Source organism: Zasmidium cellare (assembly GCF_010093935.1).
Source record: "Zasmidium cellare ATCC 36951 unplaced genomic scaffold M409scaffold_41, whole genome shotgun sequence".
NCBI classification, from domain to species: domain Eukaryota; kingdom Fungi; phylum Ascomycota; class Dothideomycetes; order Mycosphaerellales; family Mycosphaerellaceae; genus Zasmidium; species Zasmidium cellare.
This window is the reverse complement of record NW_022986985.1, coordinates 293,800-308,216: the sequence shown is the minus strand read 5'-3', so window position 1 is coordinate 308,216 and position 14,417 is coordinate 293,800. Positions and strand designations below refer to the sequence as shown.

General features: G+C 52.7%; 7 protein-coding genes across 7 annotated transcripts; 4 read left to right on the top strand and 3 right to left on the bottom strand.

Annotated features, from left to right (window-relative positions):
- Nucleotides 1-28: 28 nt before the first annotated feature.
- M409DRAFT_28212 (uncharacterized protein) lies at nt 29-1,741 on the bottom strand (the record flags this gene model as incomplete). Its single annotated transcript, XM_033808927.1, has 4 exons — nt 29-308; nt 360-771; nt 833-1,589; nt 1,640-1,741. 4 exons carry the CDS (start codon nt 1,739-1,741, stop codon nt 29-31), a joined length of 1,551 nt encoding a protein of 516 aa, XP_033662372.1.
- Nucleotides 1,742-2,430: 689 nt separating this feature from the next.
- On the bottom strand, nt 2,431-3,829 carry M409DRAFT_69814 (uncharacterized protein; the record flags this gene model as incomplete). Its single annotated transcript, XM_033818453.1, has 3 exons — nt 2,431-3,346; nt 3,436-3,605; nt 3,659-3,829. The coding sequence occupies 3 exons, from the start codon at nt 3,827-3,829 to the stop codon at nt 2,431-2,433; spliced, it is 1,257 nt and encodes a 418-aa protein (XP_033662371.1).
- A 738-nt stretch (nt 3,830-4,567) lies between these two features.
- M409DRAFT_28210 (uncharacterized protein) lies at nt 4,568-5,425 on the top strand (the record flags this gene model as incomplete). Its single annotated transcript, XM_033808926.1, has 1 exon — nt 4,568-5,425. One exon carries the CDS (start codon nt 4,568-4,570, stop codon nt 5,423-5,425), a length of 858 nt encoding a protein of 285 aa, XP_033662370.1.
- Nucleotides 5,426-7,074: 1,649 nt separating this feature from the next.
- On the bottom strand, nt 7,075-8,385 carry M409DRAFT_28209 (uncharacterized protein; the record flags this gene model as incomplete). The annotated part of the gene is made up of 2 exons (XM_033808925.1): nt 7,075-8,147; nt 8,202-8,385. 2 exons carry the CDS (start codon nt 8,383-8,385, stop codon nt 7,075-7,077), a joined length of 1,257 nt encoding a protein of 418 aa, XP_033662369.1.
- Nucleotides 8,386-8,844: 459 nt separating this feature from the next.
- M409DRAFT_28208 (uncharacterized protein) lies at nt 8,845-9,296 on the top strand (the record flags this gene model as incomplete). Its single annotated transcript, XM_033808924.1, has 4 exons — nt 8,845-8,863; nt 8,914-9,000; nt 9,051-9,186; nt 9,236-9,296. 4 exons carry the CDS (start codon nt 8,845-8,847, stop codon nt 9,294-9,296), a joined length of 303 nt encoding a protein of 100 aa, XP_033662368.1.
- Nucleotides 9,297-9,644: 348 nt separating this feature from the next.
- On the top strand, nt 9,645-10,205 carry M409DRAFT_28207 (uncharacterized protein; the record flags this gene model as incomplete). The annotated part of the gene is made up of 1 exon (XM_033808923.1): nt 9,645-10,205. The coding sequence occupies one exon, from the start codon at nt 9,645-9,647 to the stop codon at nt 10,203-10,205; it is 561 nt and encodes a 186-aa protein (XP_033662367.1).
- A 1,910-nt stretch (nt 10,206-12,115) lies between these two features.
- Nucleotides 12,116-13,804, top strand: M409DRAFT_69810 (uncharacterized protein; the record flags this gene model as incomplete). Its single annotated transcript, XM_033818452.1, has 2 exons — nt 12,116-12,255; nt 12,304-13,804. The coding sequence occupies 2 exons, from the start codon at nt 12,116-12,118 to the stop codon at nt 13,802-13,804; spliced, it is 1,641 nt and encodes a 546-aa protein (XP_033662366.1).
- Nucleotides 13,805-14,417: the final 613 nt, after the last annotated feature.

Below are 14,417 nucleotides of genomic sequence, written 5' to 3'. Positions count from 1 at the left end.
ATGATGATCCGGAAGATTTCACGACAACCTATTCTGTCTTCATAGCGACAACCTCCGCCTCAAGCTCCTTCTCCACGACCGGAACATCGAGCACTACTTTGCCACGACGCACAGCCTCAACATCTGGTACATCAGAGTGCTTGTGGCCCACAAAGATGGCATCAATCTCTTCGAGCGTTTTGCCTTTCGTCTCGACCCAGAAAACGGCGATGAGCACGAGGGTGATAATGTCCCAGCCTCCGTTGACCATGTACATCTTCCAGCCAATGTTGTTCAGACCGATTGGCATGACGAAGACGAGGACAATGCTGCGGGGCCGTCAGTATTCGAAAGTTCCACATGCACACGAAGGGACTTACGCAGCTGCATTCAACATGAACGAAGAGAACGCCAACCCGTTTGCTCGGATCGAATAATTCATGACCTCCGGCGGGTACAGATAGAGTAGCGGTGTCCAGGCAACCGAATAGAACCCCTGGAAGAGGAACATGACAGCCACATTGCCATAAATCAGGCTGCTGGAGGCTCCATCGGGGTTGTCAGCGTACAATTTCGAGAGACCTCCTATTATAAACAGGCAGGCGATCAGCAGACTCTGCGAGACGAGTGCGGTCGACTTTCGTCCCCAGACGGCGCAGCCAAACGTCCCGACGAGACAGCATGCCAGCGACCAAACGTTGAGTACGACGTTCGCTTTCAGTTGGTCGGTGCTGTTGGTGATTCCTGCGGTGTCGAGTTCGGCGCCGAGATAGTAGGAAGCAATGATGTTGCCTGTAGCACAGAATTAGATCAACAGTAGTTCATATGCATATGAAAAATTACCGCGCCTTACCTGCAATAGCACTAAATGGCCCAGCCGACATCCCAATGAGCAAGCGCTTTCTGGCGATTGGGTCTTTCGCAATCTGAATGGGAGTCATAGTTCGCTGCTCTTCCTTCTCCCACTTCAATGTGTCGACAATCTCCTTGTAGACAGTCAAGACGACCTGATCGTTCAAATCACCGTTCGCGTTCGTCTGGGCGACAGCGAGACGGGCAGCCTCGAAATGACCTTGATTGACCAGCCACCTTGGACTCTCAGGGATGAACGGCAAGATGAGGATACATAGTACACTGAAAATGGCCTGGAACAAGGTGGGTGCTCTCCACGCCCAGGTAGATTGCCACTCTCCCGTTCCGAGCGTGATGCCAGCGGCGATCAGAGCGCCGATGTAATAGAAATCGTTAAGCAGACCAACACCCCACGCACGCCATCGACTGGCGAACGTCTCGGAGAGGTACACTCCGCCAGCAATTCCGCTGACGGCGGAGCCGAAACCCAGGACAATGCGAGCGACGACGAACATGGCGATGTTTTGAGCTGCGGTTTGGAGAACAATGCCGACGATCGTGATGAGGGAGCCCCAGAAGATTGCAGGTCGTCGGCCTAGCTTGTCTGCCATGATGCCGGAGAAGATGGGTCCTAGGAATCCTCCGATGAAGACGGATGCGGTGTTGAGGCCTGTCGTGGCGGAGTTCAGCTTGAAGTAGTCTGTGTAGGAAGGCAAGATGTTGAGGCCGTTGAGCATGGAGCCATCGTAGCCGCCGGTCTATGAGACTGATCAGTGAATGCCGGTGAACGGCACATGCCTGGACTCACTGTCGACTGCACGATCGAGCAGATGATGAGGAGGAAAGATAGCGTGAAGGACGACTCTGGCACCCAGGCAGGTAGCCAAGTGCCGGTTGGCGTCTTGTGCATCTTGGGCCGATCAGCGACACGACACTCACACAGGCAGAGGTGAGTTCAGAACAAGAAGAGCGGCACAAGGTCAAGGTTCACCAAGTTCATCATGTAGTTCCCATTTCCCTCTGGCACCGGACCCTGGCATGTCGATCACCCTCGTGGCCACCACCCCGCGTCTCCAATCGACGCAGTCGCTATCAAACGATGTGTAGATAGAGTTGCCCGTGGTTCGGAAAAACCTCATCAGTAAGCATTGAGATAGCGTGCCGTTAACCGCCCTCCGTGTGGCGTAGAAGGTAAGCAGCGTGTTCAGAATCAGAGAGAGATAGTGTGGTGGCACCGAGGTGGAAGTGCTACGTCTTACTTTGGGAGGAATACGACCTCAACGTGGTACGCCGGCAGGCAGGACGCCTTTGGACAGATAGGCCAAAAGATATACGTGTATGGCCGCGTGCATGTTGTTGCACGCTGGGGTTGTCCAAGGTTTGCGGATAAATGGACGTGGTTGGTAAGGAGTGCCGTGGTGTATCGGCTCAATGTTGCATCGCCCAAGTTTCTTGAGAGCTTCTCCACTTTCACACGTGACCTTTACTCAATTAAGTAGGAGTTGAGAGATGTGCAGAAACAGCTTTTGAGTCGTCGACCTCAGCTCTTCGCGACGACATGCGCACTCAAAGACAAGCCCGACATCGACCGACATCGACCTATAATCTCGCAATTTCTTTGCCGCCCAGCCAGTCCAAACCCCAATAGATCATGATCATGAACTTACGTCTCCAGCTCCTCGTCCACAAGAGATTCTTGCTCCTCCAAGCCGCCCAAGCTCTTGGACCGGACCAGTCAGGCCTTCCATGAACAACACCATCGTGGCCGCCAATGTAAGCGACGAGAGGCTTTTGGGAGTACTCGAAGAGCTTCTGGCCGTCTGTCCCCTTATTGAGGGTGTCCGCGAGGTATTCGGCCTTTTGCACGGCTACTTCAGCCGTCGTAGGCAAGAAGTACTTCTTGATGTCTGCGGCGTCGCCCAGAGCGTAGATGTTCCTCAAGGGTTCCTTGTTCTTGTTGAGGACATGCAGATACTGATCCGTCACGATGCGAGGCAACTTGTCCGTGTTGCACACATCCAATTGATCGACCAGGGCGCACTGCTTGTTTCCAGCGGTCCACAAAACCATCCCGCAGCCAATGCGGCCCTCGGCTTCGGTCGTAATGCTGTCGGCCTCGACTTTCTTGATCTTAGAGTCTGTGTACACCGTGACCCCCCGTTTGGAGAAGCTCCGGATAGAATGTTGGCGAAGAGCATCTTCGAAAGCTCCCAAGATGAACGGCGCGGCGTCGTGGATGGAAATGGACATTTTCCCCTTGAGGTGAGGATACAGCTTCGTCATGTCTTCGTTCAAGAGGTCTGACATTTCGGCAGAGATCTTGACGCCGGTCGGACCGCCGCCAACCACAACGATGTGCAACAGCTCGCGCTGGTGTTCTTCGCTGACTCCAGGAAGAGACGCCATTTCCAGGAGCTGTTTAAGCCGATACTGAACCCTCTTCGCGTCATTGACATTTCGAACAAAGAACGCATGTTCGCCAGCTCCTGGCGTGTGGAATGTATTCGTGATGCAGCTGGAAGAGTGTCAGAACATCTGGCGAAGTACGCATGGAGACTCACCTATCCAGGGGCGAGTATCAAGCGATCGTAGGGAACATCAAACTCCTTGTTCTCGGTAACCCCATCCGTATCGCAAGTTGAATGACATTTGCACACACTCAGGTTGAAGTCAATTCGCTCGACCAGCCCTTTGTAATACGTGATCCGTTTGCTCTTATGTCGAATTGGCTCCTCAGCGAGCGAGAAGTCGAAAAGCCCGCATGCTGCGCTTGCCTGTGGTCGATGTGTTAGCGTATCTGGAGAAAGATGCGTAGAGTTGATCATACCAGCAGAGGCGTGTATGGACTCGTGTCTTCCGGACTAATGACCGTAATGTTGAACTTCTTGTCGTCCAACTTTTGGGAGACGTTGTAGCCTGCCCATCCCGTCCCTATGATCACTATGCGCTCACGTCCATCTGGCGAGCTGGCTTTCGTAGTTCTGTTCTGAGTCGTCATGATTCTGGAGCGTTTTTGATACGAAGAGACTGAATGAGAGAGGTGAGGTTGGTATTTGTGCGACCCCGCGACCGTGAGCTGGGCAGCCTCTCAAACATGGACTGGGTTGGTGAACTCTTTTGTACCAGGTTCTTGGTTCGCGCTTTGACGCGTTCATGTTGCAGAGAGGCTTTTGTTCATTACGTACGCATTGCATTGCGGCCACATCGCGGACGAATATGGCCTTTTGTGGTTTCTCATAAGAGCATTAACCGCACGAGTATGGGCTTTCTCGGTAGATGCAGGAAGATGCCACTTGCTTTTCGCGCGAGATCAGGGCTGACCTTGCCTAGTCGAGGACTGACGGGCGACAACCTTCGCACTTACATAATGCGTGCTCATGTTGAATGCCGAAGGGTTCCGACGAAGACAACATCATAGCATGGACAGGTATATGAAGAAGACGATGGGCGTGCCTGCGGTACCATCACGGTTCGAACTTGGCAGTTGGCGGCATCGGCGATTCGTCAACGTCCGTCATCATCTGCACGTCGTCATGTGCCTGCCGCGATACAGCTCATCACTTTCCTTTATCTTATCTCACTATTGCCCCCTATTGCCGGCGCGTTCGATTTACCGACACACGAGACCCAGACTCGTACATCACCGTGATGTCCTGCTCCCTCCATTCCTAGTTGCTGTCTTCTTCTCACTCTGTACATACTCAACTCCTCGGCCGGCCTTGCTTCAACAGCAACCATGCCTACAACGAAGGCGGCCCTCTTGACGATTCCTTGCGAACTTCGAAATGCTATCTACATGTATATCTTCGACCCTGACCTATCAGAGCAACCGCGAATCGTCCCAACTCGTCCGAACGAGCTCGCAGCCGCGTTGAAGCTCCACGATGCCAGCTTCTACCTCAATGAACGCGATAAGCTTCCTGCGCGGAAGCTCGCGGTGCTCCAGACATGCAAACAGATCCATAATGAAGCCAATCTCCTCGCGCTCTCGATGACGCCCTTCATCGTCGAAGGCGAATGCTCATACCCCGACGTTTTCGACCTCCGCTCGCGCCCTCTCTCCCTCACGAAGTTGGGGGCCATCCGACACATCGTTCTATCTGCTCGAATCAGCAACCTACGCGCGTTGAATGAGGCCTGGTGCGGCCTCCCGTTCGGCCACCCAAGCCTTCAACTGGATACATTGACCGTTATCCCAAGTCGTCCTGAATGTCACTCAAGAGCATTCGCTGAGATTGCGGATCTCTCGCAGACCCATACTCTCGCCTATGTCTTTTGCGAGACCCTCAAGACACTACGGAAGGTCAAGTGTGTCGAGATCAGAAACAATGGCTGCTTCAATGAGGTGGTATGGCGGCTGTTCTATCGCAGCTTGGTATACAGGCTGTGGAGATGGGGAGGCAGCATTTGTGGAATCAAGTTTGAAAGTGGAGAGCTGCAGCCTGGTGGCAGTGCCGTGAAACAGAATCAGTGGTTCAAGGCATACCTGTCTGATAGTGAGAGCAGGGGCACGGAATGCGGCGAGGAGGTGTGCCGTCTGGTCGGCCAGACTGGTGAATATCCAGACCAAACAACAGCAGGCGTCGGCCCATGAGAGGGATAGACACAGCCCAACAGGACAGACCGATAGACAGATTGAAGACTTTGAGGCCTCGCTGCCAACATCATAGGTAGCCTGTGGTGGCCTGGCCGTTTGCACTTTTGTCGAAGTTACACAGCATTGAATACACAAGCACATATCTTACGGTCTGTCAATATTAGCACAATTTTATGTTCACTGACCCATGGTTTCAGATCTTAGTGCTCAAATACATGTACGGTTGGACATTGACCAAGCAAGTAACGAACGTGAATGACACGACTCAGGTGCGGATAGACGACCCTGCCAATGTCTTCGCCTTCCGTGGAATGTACTCATGCTGCAATACAAGATAAGACGTAACAAGATTTCAAGAAGCCAGACGATCCATGATGCCAGGAAGCAAGACATAAGAGCTCTCTTGGTACCAATCGATCCACAAAGCAATGTTCATGAGAGAGAGTGTCGGGCAGTATGTACTATCCATCGAGAATTGGCAAGCTCACAAAGTTCTAGACCCGATGGACCACAGCACTGCCCAGCTGGGGTGGGAACATTCAATTCAGCACTGCTTGTTCTCATTCGCCGATCTCACTACACCACGTATGGGGCCGGCGGATTTTCCGTCAGCGTTAAGTGCAAAGAAGAACTTGCTACTACGTACTGCTCTCCCTACGTGGGAGCGGAAGCTTCCAAGCTGCATCACAGGCCAAGCTGAAGCCCGCCGGAACACGCACCCTGATGAGATAGGTGGCTGAGACGGCCTCGACAGAGACCGTACCATGGCGTTGTGGCAAGTACCCTCGGAAATCCCAATGGCAGAGGACTACTTGTTGGCGTTTGGCTGGTCAACGTCGATTAAGCTTATCTTCGACTGACTTGCAGTCCAGCGTTACTCAATGGAGAAGGTCTAGCACGGCGAGAAACTGTCACTTTCGCTGCGGCGTCTCCGTGCTCACACGGATCTTTCTGCAGAACCCATCAAGCTACTATGGAGGCCCAAAATTAAGCACGACAGGCCAGGCTTCAAATCTTTGAAGAGAGAGGTTGAAGAAGAACCAGTTTGCTCCGGGAAGAACAAGGACTCCGAGCCAACCTCTTCTCTAACCCTTCCACTTTATTTTAACCTAATGAATAAAACAAAGCAGAATTACCACAACGCCATGGTCGAACTCATCCTGGAACAAGAACGCCGTGAGAAGCCCTCAAAATCGGAACATGAAGCGGACCCCAAGAAGGAGAAGCCCAAGAACCAACCCACGGCTAGAGACGATACGATAGCTCCCAAGAGATCCTCGAAGACCTTTCAACTCTTTATCGCGCATACGCAAACCAAGACGAAACCGCCGCTACGTGTTCAGCTTCTGAGACGCCTTTATAAACGGCGGAAGAGATCGGAGTCGAGTGTGTTCAAGACGGCTCGCATGCGTCCATCGAGGGTGTGGAGTGTTGTTTGAGACACGCAATCGACCATTTCGATTGACCCACGCTTCTACATGGATTACGTTGAAATCAGACTCGAACACGAAGTCGTTCAATCGATAGCGAATCATGGCGAAACATGAGGACCGATCAACGAATGTTCATCTCCACATCGCGAAAGATGGCTCGCGATGCTGACCGAGCGCCTGCGATGGAAGTTCAAATCTCGTGCATGACATCGATCAAAGCTCCTTCTTCCAGAGACCGGCAATTTTGTTCAAAGCCTGATGGATGATGGGCGGATTGCCCGCAACCCAAGACTCGACCGGACCCTCCTTGATCGTGGCCTTATAGATATGCTTCTTGCCCGTCAGGAGCCAGAACCCTTTACCGCGAGCAGGTTCGAGGTTGAAGATGATATCGTCTGGAGTATTGATTCTGCCCACCAACGCCCCCGTGTTGGGGTCAACGCAATCGGCGCCTCCAGCAATTGCGATGACCAACAGTCCACTCACCGTCACTCTCAGTCCATCTGGCCAGCCTGATTCGACTTGGTAAATTAGCCTCGGGCTATCCAGCAGACCGCCTTGCCGGATGTCGAAGGCAAAGACAGCTCGTTGGCTAGAGAGCTCTAGGCTGGACGAGTTGGAGTCAGCGACGTAGAGAGTTTTCTCGTCGGCGGATAAGGCGAGCCCATTCGGCATCATAACCGCAGAGTTGGAAAGAGCTTGCAATGCTTTCGTGTGAGGGTGGAATCGATAGATGGCATTGGGAAGCTCAGGGGCTTGCACGCCGGGCCAGTTCTGCGCCAGGCCATATGTCGGGTCCGTGAAATACATATTCGACCTTGAATCGAAGATCAAATCGTTTGGACTGTTGAGATGTCGGCCGCGGTAGTTGTTGACGATGGCTTCTGTACGACCGGTCGTTACGTTGAGTTCGAAAACCCCTCGCACCGTGCCCCCATTCGTGGCGACGTAGACCTTTCCTCTGTGATATGTTCCTCCATTAACGTTTTGCAATGGTGGGTCCGAAGGAACCTGTCGGACCTCATGAGTATCAATGTTAATGGCATACAGAAGCCCTGCTAGGGAAGTATCGGAATAGAGCAGCTCGTTGCTCTCGGGCAGGTAGACGGGCGCTTCGTTAACGTGCCACTGATCAGGGGAAAACGATTCTATACGCTCGAGCTTTGCCCCTGGTCCCAGCACGTCCAAGAAGGCGTCGTCGAAAGCAATGAAGTCGGAGTTCTTGATCTCAGCAAATGCCGCTGCTACGCAAGGTTCTGTTGGGGTGACATCGTAGAAAGAGGAAGCTGTTAGGCCCTTAGCCCATTGTCTGTATCATTTCGCCATGTCCAAACACTCACTTATATCTCCACTTTGCCAATCGCCAGGAATCACTGCGAGATTTTGGTTGACGGAGACTGCGTTCAATCCTGAATGGGAAGCTGGTAGGGCATTGAGAATGGCACCGTGGGACTCGAGACAAGTGCTGGCAGGTTGAAGACTCGGTTGGAACGAGCCGGGAAACAAGTTCGCGATAAACTCCATTTCTGGCTACCCGGACAGATGTCAAGCTGGGGATGTTTGTCTTTGTAATAACATATAGAAGAGAGATTTCCTCACCAGAGTGTTCAAATGCCGAAGCTGATGCTTTCAGGCGTGCAACCGGCCACCGGCTGTTTCCGAAATATAGCCAGTTTTCTTCAAACAAGACCACTAAAACTACTATTTAGTCGCTAGAGAGTCTCGGTCAGAGCAGACCGAGTGTATGTCTGTAATTTTACGTCTTTTCTAAGCAACAATAGTCGAAGTTGCACTATTGAGAGAGAATCTGATTTTAAATCACTTGCTGTTTTGCGTGGTCGAGGTGGGGTCTTGCTCGACTCCACCGATGTCGTCCCTCTCGCCGGGGAAGGAAGATCTTTCTACCTCTGAATATATCTCCAAGATCAACCTGTCTCCCAACTCACTCGAATTCGCATACCGAACTTCCAAACGGTGGCAAACATGACCGTCTACCACATCGGTAAGACTTGGCTCTCTGAAATGAATTGCGTACTCACTCAGGCAACATAGTGCTGTTCAAGCTCAAGAAAGGCACACCAGACGAGACCATTTCTCAGCTGAAGGAGGCTGCAACAGCGATGGTCGGCCAGGTTCCAGGTATGGATTCTGCTAGCCATGAAGACGGATGATAGTAACGACTTTTCCAGGTCTCCAGAAGATCGATTTGGGTCCACCTGTTCCCGCAACTGCAGCCCGGGCCAAAGGCTTCGATTATGGATTGGTTGCAATCCTAGACAAAGCCGAGAACCTAAAGGGCTATGCTGAACATCCAGCTCATCTTAAGTATGTTCCTCAGCCTTCGCAGCGGCTGTCGCATTGCTTACAAGCCCAGGGTGCAAGACATTCGCTTGCCTATCTGTGAAGATACTTTGGCGTACGACTTTGAGTTTTGAGGAATCGGAGGCACAGAAGTGATATTGATTCTTCCATGGCAAGAGCCAGGGGTATTGCGTCCTCGTATAGATCAGTCTCAGGAGTTAGCCATCTCGATGAATGGAAGCCGTCATTGAAATCCTGACACCAGAATGCTGCCAGCACCAAAGGATCGATGCTTCTTCAGAACGGCCAGCTGCGATGTCTTTGCAGAGCTGTACAGCTTGGAGCAATCACGCGATGTCGGCGCGATCCACCGGCTCCCCTCCTGTACCTATCACGAATCGGTGACGCACTTTTTGCTTTGTGCGTACAGTATCGTTCTTCATGATCCATCAAGGTTGTCAAGTCCAATCCGAGTTTCCAAAATGGCCGAAGAGAAGTCAGCATCGGCCCCAGAAGTCCAGTTCAAAGGAAGCTGTGCATGCGGAAGAGTCACATACACATGCACTAGTCCTCCCAGAGAGGGATTCACGACAGCATGCCACTGCGTTACGTGCAGGAAAATATCCGGCGGTCCATTCCAGGCTTTTGCCCACGTGTTTGCGGCGAATCTGACTAACTTCGACAAGGAAAAGAACTCCCGCCATGAAGGACTGCCGAAGGACGACACGGGCGGCATCGTCTTTCGTCGCCTCTCGCCAGTCGGTGAGAGGGCATTCTGCGGATCTTGCAGCACGTCTTTGGCAATGCGATACAAGCACGAGCCTGACAATATTGGGGTCACACTGGGAACGATTGATGAAGACTCAATCGGAAGTCCAAAAGTCAAGGAGCTGTTGCAGCCCAATCAGCACATTTTCATGAGCCAGAGTGTATCATGGCTCCACATCGATAATGACGGTGTGCCCAAATATGCTCGGTTTACTTCCGGGGACTTTGAAGAGAACATGGCGTCTTGGATCAGCCACAACAAGGGCAAGGAATGAGGGAGCCGATCTGACAGCAATCTCGCACATCGGGATTTGATCCTTGATCCTGTTCGATATGCTGGCGAAGTAGATTCGCGGTGTGTCGTGGATACCATGAATACATTCGATTGTGGTCGGGACCGACGATGAGGCTTTCGATACCGTGCTGAAAGCTGGAGTCGTGTAGCGGTGTGAGTGGATGGCGAAGTCAAATTGTCCGAAGGAGTGACATGTGCATGCAGTGTCGAAGGCAATTACTGTAGTGTGTTAGCTCTAGATACAGCGGTAAGGCTACAAGCCGATTTTCTGAATGCTTGTGACTGTCCGACAGCTTGCAGAAATCGGTACCGAGAGCTGACTGCACCGAATAGCTCACAACCATCACCAGGTTCGTACGGTAACGATGTGCTGCTGTCAGAGTGAGCATTCGGCGCATGAGGTGAGGTTCCGTCAGCCGTTCGGTGTCACTTTGGCACGGTGCGCTCGTTGCCCAGCCGGAAAGGACGTTTGCATCGGCGAGCTTTCGAGGAGTCTTCGTTGCTGTGCCATGCCCAGACACAGCGGTCGACGGATCGACACATGGTGAGAGGGATCAGGAATGCGCTCCTGCACCCTTTTGCGCCCTTGAAGACGCATGAAGGACTGCTCCTCGTCAGGTACCTTTTGGCGAGATCTCAACAAATGCGAAAAGTGAGCAGAGGAGAGTCTGTTGTCAGTGGTTTCACGGATCGACCCCTGCCAGCCTTTCTCCAGATCCGTCGGCTGCAGATCCTGGCGGAACGATGGAGCTTTCGGGGGGCCGCATCGCAGTCCCTCCCCTCTTCCTGCGTCGTTCGCAAGTCCACCTGCGGCACACAACCACCTGGCCACCTGCATAACCGCTGCTGAGCCGCTGGTGTTGGTTGACCTGAGGTAAGCCATGAGCCGAGTGCATGGCGGATGATCTGCAATATGGTATGCGGGTTTTTTGTGTGCGCCGCACACCGCTGCAGCTGTACTTTCGAAATACGTCCTTGTCCTCGCTCAAGATTGCCGCGAAGTCAGCCTATCCTGGTGCGAGTCGAGGACTTCAAGCTGTGACCGAGCGGTTCTGATCAAGCATTTCCCCAACGTGTCGCGCAAAGCTTCGAGCAGTTCACGCGGACAGACGCATTGAAAATATTTTGACTCTGGTAGCAGACGCCGTGACTGTCGATCAGCGCGCTATCCACCGACCGGCTTGCATATCAGGGGCTGCCGTAAGCACTTCTACGGCTATGTTTCACAGCAGACCACCTGGAACTGGACCCTGCTCCTCGCGCGGATCAGAGCACGTCCTGGAGCTTTTTCCATCACGGCAAACTTGACAACACTTTGGAACGCCATCACCGTTGTATCCTGCGTCATGCCGGTTCAGCTCCTCGATCATTGGAAACGTTTCTTCCCTGTGAGCAGCGAGGGACGAAGATGGCATGGTTTGCTGACGGACTGTGCATTCAGCATTTGCCCTGAAGCTGTCGTATGGATCTTGGGGGGATTCAATGGCTTTCACATCAATCCTCAAACCAATCCTACGCGCCACGGTCGACGTCGTCTGAGTCGAATCCGCGACGGACTTTCAGGGGTGTTCGCCGGTTGTGGCAGATCAACCTCCAGATAGTGCCAAAGTCTAGAGCCTCGTGGGAGTGATGAGCACTGATGAACCTTCTTGGTGATGAGGTAGGCTCGTCTATATCTAGGCCGAGGGCACACCTGTTTGTCGGCATCCATCTGCACCTCTCCTGCAGTCAGGTACGGTACATATATCCTCGTACCCTTTACCGCCAGACAGTTTCCGTTGCTGGGACCGAACACTTATTTCTATCCCTCGTTGTCCTCTCGACCTACCACTCCTCCTCTCTACCTCCTCCATACCGTTATCGTCACACCTGGGACCTCACACAAACACCATGTCTACCGACGCAGTGGAATCGTCCGAGCAGAGGGCGGCAGAACAGCTCGACGTCGAGATCCTTCCCGGCACTGAGGTGATGAAAGATGTTGGCGATGTTCACTTTGCACATGCCAATGGCGCCGACAGAGGATCAGTGTAAGCATTGCAACGCGGACGATATGTTTCCTTGCTGATCAACTGCAGCCTCGTACCTCAGCCATCGAACAACCCCAATGATCCTCTGAACTGGAGCACGCCGTGGAAGCTCGTGGTAGCATTTTCGCAGCTGCTCTATGTCTGGGTCCTCGTGTGCTCAGCGCTATCGCTCGCGCCTCTATTCCCGTTCTTGGGAATGGAATTCCACTTGAATCAGCAGCAGTTGTCGCTTCTCACTGGCCTGAATGTCATCACTCTTGGATTCGCCAACATCTTCATCGTGCCAATCTCGAACATCTTCGGCCGTCGCCCAACCTCGATCTTCTTCGGCGTCTTGGTTATTTTGACCAACGTATGGCAAGCACTGGCGTCCAGCCATGAGAGTTTGCTCGCTGCTCGTGCCTGCAACGGCATCGTTGCTGCAACCAGCGAAACGATCATGGTGCAGACCATTGCCGACATGTTCTTCTTGCACGAGCGTGGCACGTGGATGGCGATGTACTTCACCTTCTACTTCTCAGGTGCCTTCCTGGGCCCGATCATGGCTGGTAGCGTTGGCAGCCGTCACGGATGGCGCAGCTTCTTCTGGCTGTCAACCGCATTGGCTGGATTTGTCACTATTCTCCTCATCTTCTGCTACCCAGAGACGAAGTTCCACCGCGACTCTACCAACCACGCTGGGACCAAATCGAACAGCAAGAACCACAGTGAGGTGCAAGAGAAGACCGTGGACAGCGAGGCAAACAGCAACAGCGATGCTGTTGACGGACAATGGGTGCGCAAGGGTCGTCCAAGCAAGGCTCAGTACGCTCCAATGATGAAGCCAGACCGCCGATGGATGAGCTTCGTCATTCGCGATCTCACCACTCCGATTATCGTCTTCTTCAACCCAATTGTGTTCTGGTCTGCGCTCATGCTTGCTGGTCCCGCTGATTTGCTACTGCTCTTCAACTTGACCGAGTCTGGTCTGCTCAGCTCTCCTGCATACGGCTGGTCTCCACAGGCTGTTGGATACTCCAACTTCGCCTTCTTCGTCGGTGGCATCTTTGGCGTCCTGACTGCTGGTCCCCTCTCCGACTGGTGGGCTCGCCGCAAGACCATCCAAAACAACGGCATTCGCGAGGCCGAGATGCGTCTCCCGGCTCTCCTCCCCTACGTTTGCTTCTTCATCGTCTCCCACGTGGTTGGTGCCGTCGGCTACCAGCGATTGTGGCCATGGCAGGCGATCATTGTCTGCGGTTTCGGTTTCTCTGGTCTCGCGGTCACTTCCATCCCAGCCATCTCCATCGCCTACGCCATCGACTGCTACAAGCCCATCTCTGGCGAGATCATGATCATCGGCACTGTCCTCAAGAACGTGCTCGGGTTCTGTCTCAGCTACTGGGTCTTCGACATTATGGCTCGCGACGGTTGGGTCACCGTCTATATGATCCAGTTCGCCGTCTCGATGTTCCCCGTCGTCCTTACCATCCCACTCTACTTCTACGGAAAGAATTTGCGACGATGGACGAAGAATTCTGACCTCCATCGCATGGAGGCTATGATCTAGATTGATCAATAAGGAAATAAGAAAAAAAGAGGAATACAACATACTCGGCAGGAACTTGGGAGGGCTTGTCAAGAGGTGTTTTCACGATGCATATGATTTTAAGATACCACGCTTTGCAAAGGTTTCGGCTTGGGCTCATGTACGGAATAGAAGACGTGTATATGAGTAGAAAATGCAATGCGATGACGGTCGCTTCTGATGATAATGTCCCTCAGCCTCGTTGCAACCATCTCAGTTAGTCAAGACTTCGTTCAGGAATTGATGCCGTGAGGTCACTAACACGCCAGCATCGACGGCGCTCGGTTGTTTGTTCGATTGTCGAGGCCGACGGATGTGTGCAGATGGAACATGCTGGCAGCCGGCAGGCACGCCAGCGACCCGTTCAACCTCACCTCCTCACGACTTATTATTCCTATGAACAACACACTCCATTCCCTGATGATGCTGTACAAATGTCTTGCCGTCTTTTCGATGGCCTGGAAGTAGTCACCGCATCGGCGATAATTTTCCGAATTCATCACCGAAAAATTTCGTTTGTTCCTCTGCACTCCAGACCTCCAGATGTTCCACAGACAATCTCTCTGGATCTTGAAACGTTTTTCTTCGCTTGCAA